Source organism: Acartia tonsa, chromosome 10, assembly GCF_053477335.1.
Source record: "Acartia tonsa isolate MP-2025a chromosome 10, ASM5347733v1, whole genome shotgun sequence".
Taxonomy (NCBI): Eukaryota; Metazoa; Arthropoda; class Copepoda; order Calanoida; family Acartiidae; genus Acartia; species Acartia tonsa.
The window spans coordinates 691887-714692 of NC_137269.1; the positions used below are offsets into that span (position 1 = coordinate 691887).

At 41.2% G+C, this 22806-nt stretch overlaps 1 protein-coding gene across 5 annotated transcripts in view; it reads right to left on the reverse strand.

The window, feature by feature from the left end:
• LOC145329858 (myrosinase 1-like) overlaps positions 1-22806 on the reverse strand; it is a 33429-nt gene that overhangs the window by 4949 nt on the left and 5674 nt on the right. For 2 of the 5 annotated variants that reach the window (XM_080174292.1, XM_080174297.1), the window contains exons 7-16: positions 20259-20307; positions 19363-19439; positions 18279-18352; positions 15243-15278; positions 14628-14699; positions 14109-14143; positions 9919-10005; positions 9071-9125; positions 1378-1441; positions 240-307 (exon numbers count right to left, since the gene is read on the reverse strand). In XM_080174292.1, coding sequence (XP_080030418.1) covers positions 240-307; positions 1378-1441; positions 9071-9125; positions 9919-10005; positions 14109-14143; positions 14628-14699; positions 15243-15278; positions 18279-18352; positions 19363-19439; positions 20259-20307 — 617 coding nt within the window. Of the gene's footprint in view, positions 1-239; positions 308-1377; positions 1442-9070; positions 9126-9918; positions 10006-14108; positions 14151-14627; positions 14700-15242; positions 15279-17702; positions 17749-17774; positions 17813-18278; positions 18353-19362; positions 19440-20258; positions 20308-22806 lie in introns of all 5 variants that reach the window. The other 3 variants (XM_080174293.1, XM_080174294.1, XM_080174296.1) reach the window with 3 other exon arrangements.

Consider the following 22806-nt stretch of genomic DNA (forward strand, 5'->3'; position numbering starts at 1 on the left):
AAATGACCAATGATAGGCCAATTTACATTGTAATTGACCAATGGTAAATTGTATACTGGCCTATCATTGGTCATTTGTATTGTAAAACGTCATTTTTCATTGGACACTATACGCTGTTTCAAGAAAAGTTCAAATTCAATATAACTTCAAACCTCTGGGAATTATATTTAAAAGAATAAGCTAAGGGGTATTTATTCTATCTGTATGTCTGTAGCGCAAGATAAAATAAATCTATAAACCTGAAAAGTTTGTATATCATCATCAGTGAAATAGCTTGGCTGGGTACTATCCTCTCCTGCTGGGAATACTAAACAGAGGTTATGGTTAGTGAAATAGCTTGGCTGGGTACTCTCCTCTCCTGCTGGGAATACTAAACAGAGGTTATGGTTAGTGAAATAGCTTGGCTGGATACTCTCCTCTCCTGCTGGGAATACTAAACAGAGGTTATGGTTAGTGAAATAGCTAGGCTGGGTACTCTCCTCTCCTGCTGGGAATACTAAACAGAGGTTATGGTTAGTGAAATAGCTTGGCTGGGTACTCTCCTCTCCTGCTGGGAATACTAAACAGAGGTTATGGTTAGTGAAATAGCTTGGCTGGGTACTCTCCTCTCCAGCTGGGAATACTAAACAGAGGTTATGGTTAGTGAAATAGCTTGGCTGGGTACTCTCCTCTCCTGCTGGGAATACTAAACAGAGGTTATGGTTAGTGAAATAGCTTGGCTGGGTACTCTCCTCTCCTGCTGGGAATACTAAACAGAGGTTATGGTTAGTGAAATAGCTTGGCTGGGTACTCTCCTCTCCTGCTGGAAATACTAAACAGAGGTTATGGTTAGTGAAATAGCTTGGCTGGGTACTCTCCTCTCCTGCTGGGAATACTAAACAGAGGTTGTGGTTAGGTACAACAACTGATTGCTGTCTTATAGGTGCTTGCTTACATGTGAAGACCGGAGCACCGAAACCCCCCCCCCCGCACTCTTGAGCGTGGGATTTCAGAGAGTACACACAGAAAACATTTAAATATTAAAGTTTCACATTAAAAACCGTAGAGTTTACTAATATTTGCGCCAAGATGTTTACCAAAACTATGGCCGGGAAACCCATCCATGATACCAACAGTATTAAATTTAAATGAATATCTCAACTATCCTATTTAGGAAATAAATATATTTTTAAAATTGAGAAGTTCCCCCTTTCTTTTATGATGCTTTTTCTATTTAAAGGATTGTCATATAACCAGAAAAAGAATAGTCTTTATAAAATCTTTTCCATATGCAAAGTTTATCTATGAAACTAGACTGAACCCATAGACAGATACACCCACATATAGATAGCTTATTACTTCAGAATATTCGGTTGTTAAAAAAATTTAAGATCTTACCAACTTCAGAAGTGTACATGTTAAGTCCAAGAAAATCGGCAGATCCTGCAATCATTTCACTTTCCTGAATTATTAAATAACGTTACTCTAGCTTACAGAGCATCAGTGGCGGACACCACGGACGGACGTTACTCAGTTTTAGCTGTAAAAAATCTTCGCTTCTGTGGTATTCGGCAACCGTGAGCCATGCCTATGGCACCCCTGATCTAGGGTTCGGTGGAGGGTCAATGGCCCTCCCCCGAGTCCTGGGGAAGGGGTCTGACGACCCCCTCCCTATGCTTAAAATTAATGATTGAATCTGTCATGTTTATTATGGTTAACTGTATTCTTAATTCTCCCCCACCCTTTTCAGGGATGGGGGATCATTATTGCCCAAACTGACCAATGTATATGTATTATAATGCTTTTATGTTATGATTATTTATTCCTATCCATGTAGTTATTGTTTGTTGTATATAGCTTTAGTATCCTTTAAACCTTCAATAAAGTGACAACTGAAATAGATGTTGATTATTATCTAGTGAATGCTAGAGAAGCGTAGCTTCTCTATAGTAAGGTGTCCACGTCTGTCACACTGCCGTAATCTAATTGAACTCCGGTGTCTGCCATTTATCCTCGGCGGATACCACAACTTTTGGTGACAGCTGTGTGAGATTACGGCAAACCACAAGTGTAGAGCAGACGCGCATCTGAGGCCAAGGTACTCCCAGCAGTGAAACTGGCAAAACTGACACAAGCAACCTGAATTACCCACCCTGGACAGCAAAGTCTAACTCTGCATCCGGCAGTTGTGGAAGCGAGACAGCGAAACCTGACGAAGAACCGGCTGAAACAAGCCAAACAAGTGTAAATGGCTGAAAATAGGCCAACTTTACTGCAAGAGATAGCAGGATCCGAACCAGTGGCGCCAGCAGGACGGGACATTCCCTGCCGCCATCAGCCGGATTTGGATCAGCGGCGCCAGCAGGACGGGACATTCCCTGCCGCCGATAGGCTGAAACATGCCATATAGCTGCGAGCTGCGAGCCAACATACGAGTGTAGTGCACCAAAACAGAGAAAACTACGTCAACTCCAAGTATCCTGAGAGGCTACAACGCAGCCGCCCATCGAGAAAAACAGATATTATATCACATTTGCAGGGATTACCACCCTGGTGTGATGGCTAAACAATAGATTTATGAGCAAAGCTTGGCAAACAAATTGTTGTGTTGTGATAAAACTAAAAATAGAACAGGCTTGGATTTATTGTGTATTGTGATAATAACTAAAAATAGAACAGGGTTAGTAAACAAATCTGTTATGTAATTGTGATAAGGACAAAAATAGAAGCTAGATGTAATAAAATAAAGACCCTGATACACAATCTAATCACCTCAAGCCTACAGCACAACAACAATACACCCCTTCTTCCAGAGGAAAGGGAGGAGCCCCTCTCCATTGAAGGCAAATACAATCAGGGTGATATAATAGATAAGCCTAGGATTAAGAAGAAAAGGCACCATTACACCAGCACACAGTTACCCCCCCCCCCCTCCATCACAGGGGGAACGGACGGAGTTACCCCGTCCCCTCACGCGCTTCCCCCCTTCCTACCCACACTAGACTAAGTCCGTCCGTAGTGTGGGGCTAGCGACCGGGAACACAGAGCGCCATTCACGGGCAGCGCAACAGAGTGCGGAAATATCATAAATTCAACGGACAAAGCGGACCAATGAGAGAGCGAGTTGCGGGATAAGTGCGCGTTTTCCCCGTGTGCGCGGATTTGACAGTGCGTACGCGCGTTGCAAGGACAGGAGATTTCACGCACACACACACACACCGGAGCGGAGCTACTCCATAGCATCTAACAGGGGTATTTTTAGCAAATAAAGGATTACAAGCTTCCTTCCTTCTAGCTCTGGTGTGATAAAGGAAAACCCAATCAGTTCTTGACAGCAGTTCAGACCCTCAACATCTGTCTACACCTACCAGCCTACTCTACCACCTCAGAATCCAACTAGTGATAAACACAGCTAAGCTATATTTTGTAACTAAACTACCAACCTAGTGATAAAAACAGTGTTGGCTGTTAGGCTAGCCCGCCTCTAGTGACAAACCAATTATTCTATTTACGTTATAACTTTGCGTCCCGCCGTTGAACCGTTGCCCCGATGGATCAGCCGCAAGCGCCAGGAGGTGACCAAGCCCCAGTATGGCTCCAGGATGACCCTCAGCTGGCTCCAGCCGAGTACCGCAAGCTGATGCTGAGTAACCTGCCAGAGTTTAGAGGACCGCCCAAGCAATCCTGGAGTTCACATATCCGCAGACTCGAGATGTCATGGGCGGCTTATCGCGTGCCACCCCATGACTCCCTCAACCGCCGCAACGCCCTTCTACTGTCACTGGTAGGGCAAGCGGCGGAAATGGCGTCCCATCTGTTTGGCGAGGCAGGCCAAGCCTTGACCTACGAACAGGTCAAGGCCGAGTGTGAATTGCTATTTCGCCCTGCTTTTGAATCCCAAACGCTTAAACAAGCGTTTAGGGATTACAAGCAACACTCGACAGAACCTATACAAGCGTACATATCAACTAAGTGTGCCTTGTATAGGGACGCCTACAACCATGAGGATCTTGAGTTGTTGGTGGACGAATTAAATCGTGGAATTCGTAACGCCAATGTAAAACGCCTCATGATGGGCCATGAAATTACGAGTGTACCTGAGTACACTCGTAAGGCCATGTTTACCGTCACCATGGTTACTAAGCAACTGAAGGAAGGTGTGTGCTTAGTGGACTCGACCGACGGGCTGACTGGATCTGCTTGCATCCAGTTGCCCCAATATGACGAGTCGGAGCCAATGGAGATTGGCGCCTTGGCTCCGGGTCTCCACCAGATGGGGAAGGTCGCTCCAGATGACAAGGTTCCAGGTCGCTGCTTCCGCTGCCAGGGGAGAGGCCACAGAATTCGAGACTGCCCGACGCCGATGGAAGTTAGTCTAGAGGAGAGACGCACCCAGCCACGCCGTGACCGTTCTGCCAAGTGCGAGCGTTGCCACTACGACGGCCACACGGCGGCCGAGTGCAGAGCTGACTGGGCCCAGGTAGCCAGCCGCAGGCGCACCGCCGACAAGGGTGCCCCTCCAGGGAAGCCCAGCAGAGTGGCCCACATGGAAGGGAGCGCGCCCCCAGCACCACCGCAGCTGGCAGCCGCCCCCAGAGCCGCGGAACGAGCCGACGGGATGCCGCAGTTTGGGACCGTTCCAGCCAGGATCAACGTACTGGGCGGCGCGGCTGAACCCAACCGGGTTGGCCTGGGCTTCAGTCTCAACCACCTGGGGCCGGAGCTGGTGCAACCCTACAACATAGCCGAGCCAGAAGTCCTGAGGCCCCAGCCTTTTAGCCTCAACATGATGGAGCCTGCGCGGCCGAGCCTACCCAGCAAGAGTGGAGGGGCGCTACCCAGCGTCCCTGAGACGGTGTACGGGGAGGCCCTGGCGGCCGCTGAACGAGAGAGACAGGAAGCGCTATCCAGCGCCTCAGCATCGATGTATGGGACGCCACCCGGCGTCGCCACCTGGGATGACGGGGGGGTGCTATCCAGCGCCTCCCACCTGGTGCCTGGGGCGACAACCGTCGCCGCCACCGAGATACCTGGATCCTGGAACGAGCCAGCCTCCCACCTGGTGCCTGGGGCGACAACCGTCGCCGCCACCGAGATACCTGGATCCTGGAACGAGCCAGCCTCCAACCTGATGTCTGGGGCGACAACCGTCGCCGCCACCGAGAGACCTGAGTCCTGGAGCGAGCCAGCAACCCCAGAGGAAGGGGTGACACCCGTCACCCCCAGTCAGCCAGCGCCACCAGCCTGCAGGGAGAGCCCAGCTACATGCCATCCAGAGCCCCCTGCCAGCCGAAGGAACCCAGCTGCTCAACACCAGGATAAGTTGAATTTGTTAAATGTGTTGTATCCAAGCCATTGTAAAACCCCAGCCTTGTCTGTGCCCCCTGCACCAGAGGCTGGGGAGATTGAAATTTGGGAAAATAAGGACTCGCCTGTGCCCCATGCACCTGAGTTCCTAGGGCAGGGGAGGGAAGTGAGTAAGGGCGAGCCTGTGCCACATGCACTTCAGCCCCATGCCACTGGGCATGCCTTGGACAAGGGAAGGGAGCACTTGGGGCTAGGGGAGCCGACACCCAGGCAAGTGCCAGTCGCTTGCCAGTCTGTCATTGGGGAGGGTATCGGGATGCCCCGGCCGCACAAAGATAACGCTCAATGGAAACTTGTATCTAGCCAGGAGCAGCCCAGCCGTGTCCAGCCACAAGAAGCAGCCGTGACCAGAGCTGAAGATCCCCAGCCGCGTGTGCGAGGTAGATGGTTGCCTGGAAGCCTCTCCCATTGGTGGATGGTCCTGTGGGGCCTCCTGCTGGCAGCCGTGTGGCCTACAACCAGCTACGTCCTGGTGGGATGGGACTGTGCCAACCCCACCCACGTCACGTCCTACAATAAAGAAAAGATGTGTAACACGCAGCCTCTACACCAGGAGGTGCCCCTGGGCCATGAAGTGCACGTCCTGCAGCAAGTCAAGGTGAGGGAAACAACCGGGTACAGTTGCCAGCTCACCGTGTCCCAGTGGACATTCAGGTGTGGGGTATGGGGTCACCTCAAGGTGACCTCGATCCCCACCCTCATGAGGCCAACCAAGATAGACCCAGAAGCGTGCCGAGACCTGGCCAGGAACCGAGTCTACACACTGCCAGGCAAGACCCAGCCACTGACGTTCCAGCTGAACCATCCCCTGTTCTTCACCATCGACATGGTGGGCGCCCTCGTCAACAGCCCCGAGGGGGTGGGGTGTGAAGGGGAGGACGTCCACTTTGAGGGCCAGCTGTACCGCAATGAATTAGTGCTCCAGGAGCAACGGCTGCTGGTCAAGGAAGAGACCTATGTGGTAGAGGATGGACGGGTGGAGTCCCAATCTGACCACCTGACCCTGGAGTGTCCCCATTCTGAGCTGTCCTGCATCACTGGGGAAGCAACCTACGTGTGGGACCACCTGGGGAGAGATTGCCCCTTGAGGCTGATCCGCAGCCTCCAGCCCAGCCTGGTGATGGATGCATACCTGGTTGACCATCAGGCCCAGTTTTTCATCAACATGACCAACCCTACCTCGATTGTGAACTGCGACTTCGAGGCCCATGCCACCAACCATCCAGCGTTGTTCATGGCAGCTGACCCAGCCGCGGCTGCGCTGCCCAGAGTGTCGGCCAGGGATGTTGACGTCCCCCTACAAGCCCAAATACATGCAGGTTATATTGGGTTTACCCTGGAAACGCGCATGAAAAGCACAGCAGCAGAAGAAGTAGCGGCCAACTGCTGGAAGCTTCAGCAACTAGACCCGGCCCACCCGGTGCGTGTCCAGGGGAGCACGTTCTCGGTACTGAGGGGAGACATCCTGCTGCAGCTGACCTGCCAACGCCATAAATACGTTGTCCGCGAACACAAGGAGTGTTGGGACAAAGTGCCAGTAGAACCCACAGGATTTGTAGACGCTGTGACACGAGTATATAGTGAACACGCCACCAAGATTCCCTGCTCCTCCACATACCCCCTGACTGTGCACGCGGAGGAAGGCTGGATAGAGTTAACCCCCGCTCCTAAGAAGAGGCCACCCCCGCTGGATACGCCTAAGCAACTGTTGACAGAGCCCTTAGATGACTTCAGTTCAGGGGGCTTGTATTCGCAGGCTGAGTTGAACGACTGGCAACAACTGCTGGCGTTCCCAGCCTACAAGAGCGCCATGCTGACCGGCCTATCCTATGGCTCCTGCGTTCAGCAAGGCAGCTGTTCGGCCACAGGAGACCATGGGATAGTGTCCTACAACATTGACCGACTGGCTGAGGAAGGAGAGGCCGCCCTGGATGTCTGGGCTGGATTTAGACAAGCTATCCACGAGTGGGGAGATGGCGCAGCCATACTGTGCTTGCTGTTGTTGATCCTCAAACTGCTGGGGGACCTAACCATCATTTCTCTGGCAGCAGCACAAGGAGGCGTCCGAGCAGCCCTGAATGCGATGTCACAAGTGTTCCTGTACCATCCAACTTTGTATAGGAAAGCTCTGGCTAGAGCCAGGCTCACCCATGCCAAGTCCCGGGACTTTTCAGTAGACTGGGATGCCATTCCCATCGGCAGGGAAGCAGCCGAGGAGATGGTGTCTATGCAATCAGCTGATAGCGGGCATGACCGCCCAGGTAGGCCAGGACCGCCCTCTGGCAGACCCCGCGGCCCCTCAGGAGGACAGGCCGCTGCCCAGACGATCAACCTGGCAGCCAGCGCCCCAGCCGCTGCCAACAACAACCAGCAGGCCCCACTGCTGACCATTCCAGCAACAACTGTGCCACCAGCCAACCTGACACCTGCCGGCGCAGACCAACGTGTCCAACCCAAGCCAACCTCTGCCTTCTATCCCACATTGGGAGCCCATCAACCCTGAGAAAACACTCACCACTAGGATTCCATTGAATCATTATCGTTTGTATATATCTTAGCCCTAAGGAGCGGACCGAAGGCCTCAACCACTGTCGGAAGTCTGGTAGGGAAACCCTCTCCCAGCCTTCCGAGGGGAGAGTTGTGGTATTCGGCAACCGTGAGCCATGCCTATGGCACCCCTGATCTAGGGTTCGGTGGAGGGTCAATGGCCCTCCCCCGAGTCCTGGGGAAGGGGTCTGACGACCCCCTCCCTATGCTTAAAATTAATGATTGAATCTGTCATGTTTATTATGGTTAACTGTATTCTTAATTCTCCCCCACCCTTTTCAGGGATGGGGGATCATTATTGCCCAAACTGACCAATGTATATGTATTATAATGCTTTTATGTTATGATTATTTATTCCTATCCATGTAGTTATTGTTTGTTGTATATAGCTTTAGTATCCTTTAAACCTTCAATAAAGTGACAACTGAAATAGATGTTGATTATTATCTAGTGAATGCTAGAGAAGCGTAGCTTCTCTATAGTAAGGTGTCCACGTCTGTCACACTGCCGTAATCTAATTGAACTCCGGTGTCTGCCATTTATCCTCGGCGGATACCACACTTCAATCCTTAATAACACAGAGGTTATAATTAGGATACAGGATATCCGGCTGATTTATAATGCCGTATACCCGGTTATCCGACCGGATATCCGGTAATTTGCCGGATATCGAACGTTGGCCGGATATCCGGTATCCGGCCAAAAAAGTAACGGCCCAACCCTAGTTATAATAAACAAGTGTATTTAAACACAAACAAAACAATACTGATTTAAATATTTACAGAATTAGGATGGGTTAAATAGGATATTATTACTATGGGGCGCATAGCTACTCTTCAAAGTGATATGCCCGCTACATTACATTTTTAAAAACGTTTCCTAAAGACTAAATAGTAAGAGTAGCGGGAATACCTTGACATTACAAGCACAATTTTGACTTCCAGACGAATGTCGTGTAATTCAAAGGTTGGTTATTTTTTTTAATGTTTGATGCCGCTTAACCTAATATCTACGAGCCCTTTATTTAAAGGGATAGGGAAGGAGAGAAAAATAACCTAAAACCATAGTGGTAATTATTTGAAGCTTCCCTAAAATGGAGAACTTAATCGGTTCAGTAGTTATCGAAATCTTAAGTTTAAAATAAAAATTCTTCTTATAATAGGATAGAACAACTGACCTCTTCTGTAAAGTGTGGTAGCCTTGATTCTGGTAATCCAGCTTCTTCGCTTTTCCTAGGATTTTAAAATCCTTTTTAATTATCTCATAACATGGACGAAATCATGCATAAAAGTGAAACTCTAAAATCAGAAGGATGTACAAACCAATAATAACTCTTGTAGAGTGTTTGTACATTAATTTGCAAGTCTAAACGAAATTGTACATAAATTTGTGAAAAAATTGAAAAAATACAGGAAACAGAGAAAGGATATTCTTTCTATATAGAGGCGCTCCGCTTCCTAATCATACCTTACTGTAATAGGAATCATCATGCAAAGTTTGAAATCGATATGACTATTCTAACATGACTACTTTAACGAATAAAGCTAACTGTTATGGACGGAAAGGACCGAACATATTTTAGAAAAGTTTTGCTATATGAAATGAATAATTTAAATGTTAAAAAATTGCCTTTGTTTAACTTTTTGCAATATTTACAATATCAAATGAGTTGATAAGGTCAAAACAACAAGTGATCAAGCAATGTACGTTTAAAGATGGAATGTATTCTGGAAAGAAAACAAAGTAGCAGGTTTCGTAGTATTTTCACAGGTTATTTTATGTTAGGGAAATGTTAATTGCCCCGCAGGGTTAGAGGGAGGCTCTTGGTAAGGGGGGCTAGCAGGGGCTAGAAATAGGAGGAAAAAAATAGTAAAAATACGACGAAACCTGCTACTTCGTTTTTTCTATGGTCTGTTTATTTTTTCACAAGGATAATCTTTTCTATTTTCATAAAAATCTGAGCAAAAAAGATCAAATAATTTTATCATATTTTCCATTTGTTTTGTGTTTTAAACATTTTTTTACCTGTCAATAAGTTGTCTCATAATAGGAGGATACTTTCCATCCTTGAAGATAGCGTGTCCGAACCAACCATAATTAAACTGCATAAACCTAAATAAAAGGATTCAATTTAACTTAGAAGCAAAGCTTTTCTGTAACTAGGGTATGTTAGTACATTACATCGTTCTGCAGCTGCTGTATAGCATCATCACCAGGTAAAAGGGATGATTCATCTTAAGGAAAACTGTTTTACCCAAATTTTGTTCCAAGTTTTCGCCAGTCAACAAATTATACTTTTCTTTGTTTCTTTGATTACCAAATTGCCAATGTTTCAAAGAGGGAGGGGACATTCACTTGTAAATTATACGGTACCCGAATTTTTGTAAACTTTTTTTCTTATTCGTTGGCTTATACACGTGAGATATTTTAGTGAATTGTGATTGGTTGGTTCAAAACTATTAGTATCAAAACTTTTCAACTAATAATTTTAATCCAGTAAGGAGATTATTTTTTTTTAAATTGGGTGTAAACATCAATTTATCGTCCATTGCCTTATTCCTAAATATCCCTGCCATGTTTTCTGTCAGTACAGTGGCGTGCACAGGGTGATACACCCCCCCCCCTTTGTTAATATCTTTTTTTTCGAAGCACCTCCATAATTTACTTTGTGTGTCTGACTGATGATTCTAATTGCGATGAAAGGTTCTAAATCATTATAATAAACAACTATAACTTTAATTTAGCCTTAGCCGCAGTGACTAAGCGCGACCGCCTTGCCTGAAACCAAATTATCCTTGTTTGCATTTACGTAACCGAAGAAAACACATCTGAATTCTAATGGAAATATCAAAAATGAAATTACACAACATTATGAGATTTATGATTTTTACTAGGGTTGGGCCAGATAGTTTTTTGGCCGGATACCGGATATCCGGCCGATTTCAAATGCCGGATATCCGGTATCCGGCCGGATATTGAAAATGGCCGGATATCTGGCCGGATATCCGGCCTCACCGGATATCCGGCCCAACCCTAATTTTTACATGTCATATTTGTTCAAATAAGGATGACAACATCCAAAAGTATCGAAGCACAAAAAAATGTGGATGGGAATACAAACAAAGAGATTTAAAGAGCATTTATTAAAATCACAAAACCTTCCACACATAATTTTAATAACATATATCTTTTAAGATGACTGACAAACAAACGGACAAAGAAAATTATATACTGGGTGCTCATCTTGAAAAAAAAATTTCCTACACCGTTACGGACTGACTAACGAACAGACAAAGTGAATTATAGAGTAGCTTCGCTACTAAAAATACAATAACAAAATATATAACTGTGAGAAACATAAAAAATAATGGAAACTGAGGACATATTTCTTCATGAGAAGCGCAGCAATAAAAACTAACCTTAATTTTGATTAGTAGAGCTTTAAAGAAACTTAAAATTTTGATAGATATTTAAATAAATATGATATTTTTATATTAAATTGTATTGCCCTTATTTTGACATTTTGATAACCTGTTTATAAACAAGAAACTTGAAAAAAATGACATATTCTACTATTGGGATCAATACAAAATGTTAGTCTGTCTTTTGATCTGTTATGCTTCGCATGTATGCTTTATTTCAATTTATTTGCTTTTGTTCAAAAGATTCTTATATCTATTTATCCTATATTCAACTTGTTTTTAAAAATGGGGTCCATTTAGTGGCTTAAGGGGCGATTCTTCGTATCTTTCACATTAGGTTTTCTCCTATTTTTAGCCCCTGCGAGGGGCTCTTACCCTGCGGGGCCTATTGCCTAACTCTGTGGGGGTAATCACCTAACCCAATATAACCTAACCTAACCTAAAATAACCTATAAAAAGCCATTTTAAAAATACGACGAATCGGCCCCTAAGGGGCGTTGCCACGAAAGGGTCTATTCCCAAAAAATATTTTACTTAACTTATAATGCAATTACATACAAAACAAAAGAAGATTCCAAATTTGACAAAAAGAACAAAAACTGGGACATAAAAATTATTTAGATGTTGCACCAGATTTTCGTGTACTCTGATAATGTGATGCTCGCAGCTAGCTAAAATAATTCCCCCCCCCCCCCCCATTTCACCGCCTTCACCCAAGCCCCTCCCCTCTACTGTATTAACGAACTGTACAATCAATGAGGTCAATATTAGCAAGCTAAATTGATGACAAATGTATCAATATACCACGTTTATCTTATATCCTATATTCATTGCAGCTCCGCTGCTAATGAGTATAATATTCCTTGTTCAATATATTTATGTCAGACTTTCATCATTTGATGTCAGATTAAAATTACTTTTCATTTATTCTACTCTTTTATTTATCCAGAGAGCTAGAAATATTTTCAAAATAAAAAGACAATTATATTTATAAAAAATAAAAGAAGCTTTCAAATTTAACAAATAGGCCAAATCGTAGACAAAATTTTAAGTTATTTTAATTATACAGTATTATCATATACTACTGAAAAAAAATGCTCAAAAATCCGTCAAAATGTTGTTCAAAATCTGCAAATTTAGTTTTGTTCGGCCCATTATTAATACTTAACAATTTGACATTTGCTTCAAACATATTCCACCTTAATGGTAGATAGATCTGGAATTTAAAGACCCGTGTGTCTATAAACTATAAAACTATATTTTTTCTCAATACAATATTTGTTACTAGCGGCTACGCCCCTACAGGCCTCTAGTGGCACTTTAAATGTTCCTTTTTTATGTATAAAATATGTCTATGTTGCGTTTGACGTTTATGTTTGCGTTAAAATCTCTTTCTAAAATCAAGAAACGTAAAAAAAATTCGATCTTTTGTGATTTCTCTTGGGAGGGTGGTGGTACCCTCCCCCAAAATAGTTAAAAACCTTCCCGGGACCTATGAGAATATACCCTGTTATGAAGAACCCGATCGGTTCAGCGGTTAGCGAGATCCTTCGGTACAGACACACAGACAAACAAACAGACAAACATCCTGTTACTTTAGTATAAGGATACAACATGAAATGTAGTAATTAACAATTAATAATCTTATAAATATCTATAATACAAAGTAGAATGATGTCTGTTCGTCTAACCGTCCGTCCGTCAATTAAGATCTCGGTAACCACTGAACCGATTGGATTCTACTCTTTAGGGAATATACCTACTGGTCCTGTGGTGATTTTAGGCTATTTTCTTAGGGAAGGGGGGTGGATACCCCGAACCCTCCAAAAACAAAAAAAATACCCCCAGATTTTTTGAAAAGAAATATTTTGCATACATTTTATGATTTCGCCATTTATTCGCGAAAATTGGTGACTCATTCGCAATTTTTTCGGTTTGGTAGGTAATAGAAGATGTAATGATTCTGATAATCTTTTAAAATTTTCTCTTGGGCAAAGCCCCTAGAGGCTAGGGGCGAAACCGTTAGTAAAATATTAAAGTAGACCCGCAACCGTGACTTAACTCGCAGCGCATCCGCTTGTCTTGAAGGAGTTAATGGGTTCGCTGATCGCTCATCACTAAGTCGTAGCTAAATGGTTCCTACTGCTGCTATGTCAAGTATTAGACATTAATAGTTAGAGGATGATGATTGCACACTTAGGAATTTCAGAGTTGATTGTCTTTTGGGTGTTGCTAAGCCTTTTACTACGTGTGTTTGGACAGAAAAGGAGAGATTGTCTGTCCTCAGTTATCCTTGGTTGTTGGACCTAACGTAACATGGGCAGCAGACTCGCCAGTGCGAGGTTAATATATAAAAGGAACTTTGCCGAAAATTTAATGTTTAGTTGGCGTAGAGTTGGGGTAAAACTTGTTTTTTGATGTAGCTGAAGGGCAATGGGTAAGAAGGGGGAGAAAAAAGGAAAGCAGGTTTTGAGGTAATTATCACTTAGAATTGTTTGTCTGAATCACATTGCTAAATTTTAAACAAATATTATAAATATTACCCTGCCCTAGATTTAACATTACATAATAGATATCTGGTTCTTAAGTTTATTTTATAAATTCAAGGACAACCTTAATAAAATATGTTTAAAATGCTTACATATTTTTATCTATTTGTAATTCTATATATTTAGTAATTTATATGTGATCATAATTCAAATTTAGGTGCTTTCAATCATATAATCTATTACGGACGGCCTGACGGACGTACAGACCCTAATTAAAGAAGAGCTACGCTTTTAAAAAGCTTACGTGTTTGAAGCCTCCAGATGAGCTGGATTTTCAGGTTCCTGTGACGTCAGGTAAAGATTGAGAATATTCCAGAAATTAATGAAAAACAAGGACGATAATGCAAAACTTGAAGCCATAGACGTCCAAGGGGGGGGGGGGATAACGGGGTGATTATCCCCCCCCCCCCCCAAGTTAATTTTGGAGTTTCAAATTTTACCCCCCCCCCCCCCAAAATAAAAAAGCTTCCCTCTATGATATAAAGATTACCCCCCCCCCCCCAAAAAAAAAAAATGAGCTTTGGGGTGCCATTTTTACCCCCCCCCCAAATGAAAAAGCTTGGACGCCCCTGCTTGAAGCTCTTTATGGTGCCTATCAAAATAGTTTTTTTTCTCTCCCCAACCCAACAAATTTTTCTTTTTAAAACTTAAATAAAAAATGGAATGGATTAAATTAAACCCCCTCCCCCCTCCACAAATACCACTAGAGCCTCTAGGGGCGTAGCCGCTAGTTTTTTCATTATGGAATACTTTTTCAAAACTTTTCCTGAGGCTCTCCCCAGTTTGTGTTGAGGGTGACGCCAACCTTCCCTTGTTGGGACTCGAAAAACTCAGCCTTAAAAAAAATATTTAAATTCCGGAACTTTTTTTTATATTAACCAAAATCCTATAGGCTGGCCTGGAGTTAGATTTTCTTAGCCTTACATATAAAAAATATCAGACTTAAGAAACCTTAAGTCATAGAATAGTCAAAAAATATCCAGTCTGGCTTCAAAACCAATTAATATCCGCTGGATTAGAACCTGTTCTAAGCCATTCTGAAAAATCATGTATCGTATCTTATTATATCCAGTTTTCTACGAATATAAAAATGTACGTTCATAATATTAAAACCAGTTTTGTTAGCTCGTACCATCTGCATCTCAGGGCTAACAAAACTTGCTGTAATCTTATAATTGTACATTTCTTTATCCGTGGAAAGCTGTTTTAATACAGTGCGATAAATAACTATTATAGGATTTGGCCCATTTTCTCTTTTGAAACAGTGATAGTTTATATGATTAAGATAATATTAAGATTATTTTATCGACATTAATTATAGACGGATGGTTATTAAATTCTATAGAGACAGGGTGAGGGAAGCAAAAGTTCTACTTACATGGTACAGTCTGTAAGCTTGGGCGTGTGCTCGAATCTAAAAAAAATCATTGTAAATGTTTTATTCGTCGCATCATGAAAAATTATAACATTGATTCTAGCTTTGTTGGAACCTATGGGTCTAAGGCCTGGTCCAATAACCAGAAATTCAATTTATGATTTTTATTTTATTTTACAAAATCTAACACAATCTAGATACATTATTGAAAAAATAAATATATATTTATTTAAAATAGTAATTTTTATATATAATATACTTTAATTATATATTATTAGAAAAATATGTTTTTACTTATATAATACAAATAAAAAGGTCGGACCTACGATATAATAAATGTTCTAACTCTATTTTCATTAAAGATGCTTCAATATTTATAATGTTTTAGATTTTTGCACCATATGGATTTTATTTTTAATTAATTTTTTGGGTGTTTAAGGCGTTAAATACCTGATTATGAGCTGCTATGTAAGTTAGAGTACCAATACCCTCCAGTCCAGGGGCCATAGTACCAGTAAATACCTGATTATGGGCTGCTATATAAGTTAGAGTACCAATACCTTCCAGTCCAGGGGCCATAGTACCAGTAAATACCTGATTATGAGCTGCTATGTAAGTTAGAGTACCAATACCTTCCAGTCCAGGGCCCATAGTACCAGTAAATACCTGATTATGAGCTGCTATGTAAGTTAGAGTACCAATACCCTCCAGTCCAGGGCCCATAGTACCAGTAAATACCTGATTATGAGCTGCTATGTAAGTTAGAGTACCAATACCCTCCAGTCCAGTGGCCATAGAACCAGTAAATACCTGATTATGAGCTGCTATGTAAGTTAGAGTACCAATACCCTCCAGTCCAGGGGCCATAGTACTAGTAAATACCTGATTATGAGCTGCTATGTAAGTTAGAGTATTAATACCTTCCAATCCAGGGGCCATAGTATCAGTAAATACCTGATTATGAGCTGCTATGTAAGTTAGAGTACCAATACCCTCCAGTCCAGGGGCCATAGTACCAGTAAATACCTGATTATGAGCTGCTATGTAAGTTAGAGTATTAATACCTTCCAATCCAGGGGCCATAGTACCAGTAAATACCTGATTATGAGCTGCTATGTAAGTTAGAGTACCAATACCCTCCAGTCAAGGGGCCATAGTACCAGTAAATACCTGATTATGAGCTGCTATGTAAGTTAGAGTACCAATACCCTCCAGTCCAGGGGCCATAGTACCAGTAAATACCTGATTATGAGCTGCTATGTAAGTTAGAGTACCAATACCCTCCAGTCCAGTGGCCATAGTACCAGTAAATACCTGATTATGAGCTGCTATGTAAGTTAGAGTACCAATACCCTCCAGTCCAGGGGCCATAGTACCAGTAAATACCTGATTATGAGCTGCTATGTAAGTTAGAGTACCAATACCCTCCACTCCAGTGGCCATAGTACTAGTAAATACCTGATTATGAGCTGCTATGTAAGTTAGAGTACCAATACCCTCCAGTCCAGGGGCCATAGTACCAGTAAATACCTGATTATGAGCTGCTATGTAAGTTAGAGTACCAATACCTTCCAGTCCAGGGCCATAGTACCAGTAAATACCTGATTATGAGCTGCTATGTAAGTTAGAGTACCAATACCTTCCAGTCCAGGGCCATAGTACCAGTAAATACCTGATTATGAGCTGCTATGTAAGTTAGAGTACCAATACCTTCCAGTCCAGGGGCCATAGTACCAGTAAATACCTGATTATGAGCTGCTATGTAAGTTAGAGTACCAATACCCTCCAAGCTAGGGCCCATAGTACCAGTAAATACCTGATTATGAGCTGCTATGTAAGTTAGAGTACCAATACCCTCCAATCCAGGAGCCATAGTACCAGTAAATACCTGATTATGAGCTGCTATGTAAGTTAGAGTACCAATACCCTCCAACCCAGGGGCCATAGTACCAGTAAATACCTGATTATGAGCTGCTATGTAAGTTAGAGTACCAATACCTTCCAGTCCAGGGGCCATAGTATCAGTAAATACCTGATTATGAGCTGCTATGTAAGTTAGAGTACCAATACCTTCCAGTCCAGGGGCCATAGTACCAGTAAATACCTGATTATGAGCTGCTATGTAAGTTAGAGTACCAATGCCCTCCAATCCAGGAGCCATAGTACCAGTAAATACCTGATTATGAGCTGCTATGTAAGTTAGAGTACCAATACCCTCCAATCTAGGGGCCATAGTACCAGTAAATACCTGATTATGAGCTGCTATATAAGTTAGAGTACCAATACCTTCCAATCCAGGGGCCATAGTACCAGTAAATACCTGATTATGAGCTGCTATATAAGTTAGAGTACCAATACCCTCCAATCCAGGGGCCATAGTACCAGTAAATACCTGATTATGAGCTGCTATGTAAGTTAGAGTACCAATACCTTCCAGTCCAGGGCCATAGTACCAGTAAATACCTGATTATGAGCTGCTATGTAAGTTAGAGTACCAATACCCTCCAATCTAGGGGCCATAGTACCAGTAAATACCTGATTATGAGCTGCTATATAAGTTAGAGTACCAATACCTTCCAATCCAGGGGCCATAGTACCAGTAAATACCTGATTATGAGCTGCTATATAAGTTAGAGTACCAATACCCTCCAATCCAGGGGCCATAGTACCAGTAAATACCTGATTATGAGCTGCTATGTAAGTTAGAGTACCAATACCTTCCAGTCCAGGGGCCATAGTACCAGTAAATACCTGATTATGAGCTGCTATGTAAGTTAGAGTACCAATGCCCTCCAATCCAGGAGCCATAGTACCAGTAAATACCTGATTATGAGCTGCTATGTAAGTTAGAGTACCAATACCCTCCAATCTAGGGGCCATAGTACCAGTAAATACCTGATTATGAGCTGCTATATAAGTTAGAGTACCAATACCTTCCAATCCAGGGGCCATAGTACCAGTAAATACCTGATTATGAGCTGCTATATAAGTTAGAGTACCAATACCCTCCAATCCAGGGGCCATAGTACCAGTAAATACCTGATTATGAGCTGCTATGTAAGTTAGAGTACCAATACCCTCCAACCCAGGGGCCATAGTACCAGTTCCATATCCTAACATATGAAAAAAGTTATCTTTTGCTCATATGTCTGTTGTCTCTGTGTATTTCTTTACATGCAGTGTACTCCAGTGAAAAATATGTACATTGTTTTTAAAAGCGAAGCTTTACTATAACTAGGGTTGGTCTGTCCGTACGTCTTGAACGGATAGCTCTTATCGTTTATTTTTGCATGTTAGAATTGTCCTATCAATTTCAAACTTTGCATGATGATTCTCATAACAGTTAGGTAATATTTAGCGTGGCAACCCTACAGAAAGTCCATACGTCCATTAAAAATATGATGATTTGGAAATTTATATGATATTTAGGACAACAAGGTATTATAAGCAATTTTGCAACAAATGTACAATTTTATTTAGACTTACAAATAAATGTTCTACTTATTATTTCTGACACTATACAAGTGTTAATGTTCGTTTGTCCTGCCATTTCAGAGCTTCGCTTTTATGGATGTTTTCACTGTGGTAAGCTTGAATGAAATTAAGAGAACCGAATCAGATACGTGAGATCTTTTTGTACATCCTGTCCATTTTAGGTAAGGATCACTGTACATTAGGATACGTATATAAGTTGGAAGGAATTTTAATGTTAGGGGGAGATTTGAAAACTGCATCAAATCTTAAGGATTTTTTTTTTATAAAATTCGTTTTTTGTATAATTCTTTATCTAAAAGCGGAAATACAATTTAAGTTAACTAATTTTGACATCTGTGATTGGTGGATTTAAAACTATCTGCGCTCTGATTGGAGAAGCTTAAGTGCCGTACATCATTCACCCAATTAGAATGCAGGTAGTTTCTAATCCACCTATCCTATTGGTCAAAATTAATTAACTTAAATTGTATTTCCGCTTTTAGATAAAGAATTATACAAAAAACGAATTTTAAAATCCTTAATTGATGCAGATTTCAAATCTCCCCCTAACATTAAAATTCCTTCCAACTTATATATCCTACTGCACATATTGAACACTTTTTCAATAATTTTTTCATGACGTTTTTACCTTGAATAGAAGTTTCCTTTGGTTCATTGAGAGTGATGAATTTTTTAACATCATCTCCAAATTCAGAGAACACATTTCTAAACAGAATATTCTATTCAACAAGGATGACAATACAGGATTCAATAAAAAGACATACTTTAATATTTAGTATTTGATTATAGAGATGCTTCGCTTACAATATTGTGCATTGTTGTCCTAGGAATCATTATTCCTAAAATTAGATGAACAGAATAATTATATCATACAAAAAGTGGCTATCAAAAAAGTAAACTTTCTAGTAACAATTGTAGAGTTGCTACGCTTCTTAAACCGTACTGAATTATTATAGGAATTAATTATTATACAAAATTTGTTTTTTTTTAGGAGCTTATTACAAACCAGCATACTAGTAGTGGAAAAAAATATGTTACAGATTTGCATCCATAAACTTATGAAAATCAAAAACTTTTAAAGAATAAATATTTATGTACAGAGGCGTAGTGATAAAAGAACACGTACTAAATAATCATATTTTGTAAAATAGAAAGGTTTTTATTTGCGTTTTAAGATCTCTGTAATGAATGTTTTGATTGAATTCTCCATTTCAGGGAAGGCTCTAAGATGGTTTAAGGCTATTCCAATTTCAATTGTAAGTCTTGGTATAGTTTAAGGATATTTTTTCAGTTCCTGAATCAATGCATAACCCATAAATGATAATTCAAAGTCAAAAAAGTTAATATTTCTGTAAAAATGTTTTTTCGACCCTTTCTGTGATATGTAAAAAAAACCTTATTTTTCATTTATATGTCAAATAAACACCATTAACACTACTTATCATATTAAAAACATTATTAAAAGAATTACAGACTGACAGATCCCTACAGTAAGAGTAACTTTGCTTGCAAATACTTAATAACCTGGCATAATATTCAAACCAATCTGCTACACTGCTGTTTAACCATCCACCTGCAATTGAAAAAAGTACATCTAATCACAATAGATTTCTCATTACTTGGATCTTACGACGAAGACCAAAATACATAATTTTTGTGTCACTTTTGATTCCTAGGACGTCATATAATGAGGAAGATAAGAGGAGAAGTGGGGAAGAAAACCCCTAAAAAAGAGATGGAGAATATGACGTCAAAAGTGGTGGCCTTCGTCGGATCTTACAACAGATTTTCATGTTCTCTAATTAAGTGAAACACGTAGTAAGATAAAATAACAATTTCCCCCTTCTCCCCTCTTTACCCCATCCCTTCCCCACCTATTGGATTAACGAACTGTCCAATAAATGATAGGGGAAATAGCAATCTAATTTGACGACAATTTTCCCCTACATTCTACATCCAATCTATGTCAACTATACTATATTTCATACTATAAATACAGAGCTGGATCTTTAAATCATTTTAGTGGTGAACAAGGTTGGGGTGCGCCAATCACAGCGCGACATTTCTTAAAATGCTGTGCTCTCATTGGTGGAAAGTTGGATCACCCCGATCTGGCGCACCACTAAAATGATTTAAAGATCCAGCTCAGTAGTTGGTCTTTTCTTCCCCACAAATTACAAAGCCCTTAAGAAAAAAAATAATTGTAACGTGTTGTCTTTCATGATAAGAGCTAGCTTAAAGAATATTGCCAATTATACACCTAATATCAAAATTGACAAAAACTCAACCACTAATTGTCAAAAACGCAGTAAATATATTTTTGTTTGTTGTAGAAATGCCAGCATCACTCCTAATGGGCAATTTGTTCTGTAGTTAATTTTGGCCGAAGAATTATATTTTGATAAAAAATTGTGAGGAAATTATTAGAGAGAGAGAGAGAGAGGGGGGGGGCGGCCAATGGGCTGTTTATTACCCTAGTCCCCAAAGTTTTTATGATAACGTTTTCTTATTCGTTAGCTTAACAACTTTTGGTTACTTTAGATAATTTTGATTGGTTGTTTCATTAAGTTGAGTGTTTAAATGTTTCAACCACTAATTTTGATTTACAGATAGGGTAATTCTATGTATCATCATTGGAGACTTACATCAATTTATCGGCCATTGTCTTATCCCTGGTGCTTCACTAATAAAATTAATATGATGTATAGAATACATTAATAAAGTAAAACTAAAATAGTCTTACACATTAACTTAAGTCATAGATAAAGTAAAAAAAAATCTACGAAATCTTAAATGAAAATTAACAAGGTTTACTACATCCATAGAGAGTGAAAATCTGAAGAAGAGATAAAGTGGCATTTAGGCGTCATTGATGAGTCACTGAAAAATTTCATATAGCATAGCAGCCGAGTAAACCTCCCTTCAGTCTACTAGAAGACAGAAGGACAGGTTGGAAAAGTGAGTTACAGAGTAGCTTCGCTACTTAAAAGATATGCATAAAAAGGATAAAACCTAATCTACTGTGTTAATAGACTTTTTTATGATAATGATTTATGACATCCTATTATTTAATTAATTAATATATGTTAATCATATTAATTAGCTTTTATGCATAGGCATTTATCATACAAGTTAATTATCCTTTCATTATACTTAGTTTGGTTGAAAATAATGATTATATTCATATTCCAATTGAATCACCATTATACAATGATATAAATATGTAGTTCTATCTGTTTAAATAACAGTGTCATAATTGAACTAATTACAGGAAAGATATAGCTTTTATATATAACTAACCTGCCCTGTTTCCGGGCCTATGCAATCCCCCTGCTCATACAATTATGATACAAAAATTTCCCCCAATGTTCTTAGTCGAACACAGAACCCCCCCCCCTCTCCTCTTATTTTTAATAAAATGTAGGAGGGGGAAGGTGGTATTCGTTTATTACTTTAGGTCAGGTTAAGTTAGGTTATACTAGGTACAGGGTAGTCCCACAGGGTTAGGACATCGCCTGCCACAGGGATTAGCATAGGGAAAAAAAACCAGTCCTGTTATTTTTAATTAATTTTGAATGCTTCAGTGCTTAATAGGTATTATCATCAAATTAACAATGCTATCAGGGGACTTAAACTTGGATTTTCCTAACCATAGCGTAGTGCTCTAATAACTATACTATGGGACGTCAAAACTCTAGGAATGGGTGATGTAATAATTGAGTATCTTCCACGAGAATTGCGGGTCAGCTTGTAATTTAACATGGAATACACACAGCTGTATTCAGAGCTGGATCTTTAAATCGTTTAGTGGTGCGCTGAATCGGGGCGATCCAGTTCACCCCGGTTTGGCGCGGCAATGTCACTCGTTGAGTGTCATTGCCGCGCCAGTACCGAGCAACTGGGTGCACTGATTCGCCCATTCCATTTTGATTTAAAGATTGAAATCTAATAATATCTAGGTGAGCCGAACTGGATCACCCCGATTCAGCGCACCATTAAACGATTTAAAGATCCAGCTCAGCAAAGCTTACCAATCTAAGATTGGCCAAAGGACCCTCACTTCCAGTCTCAG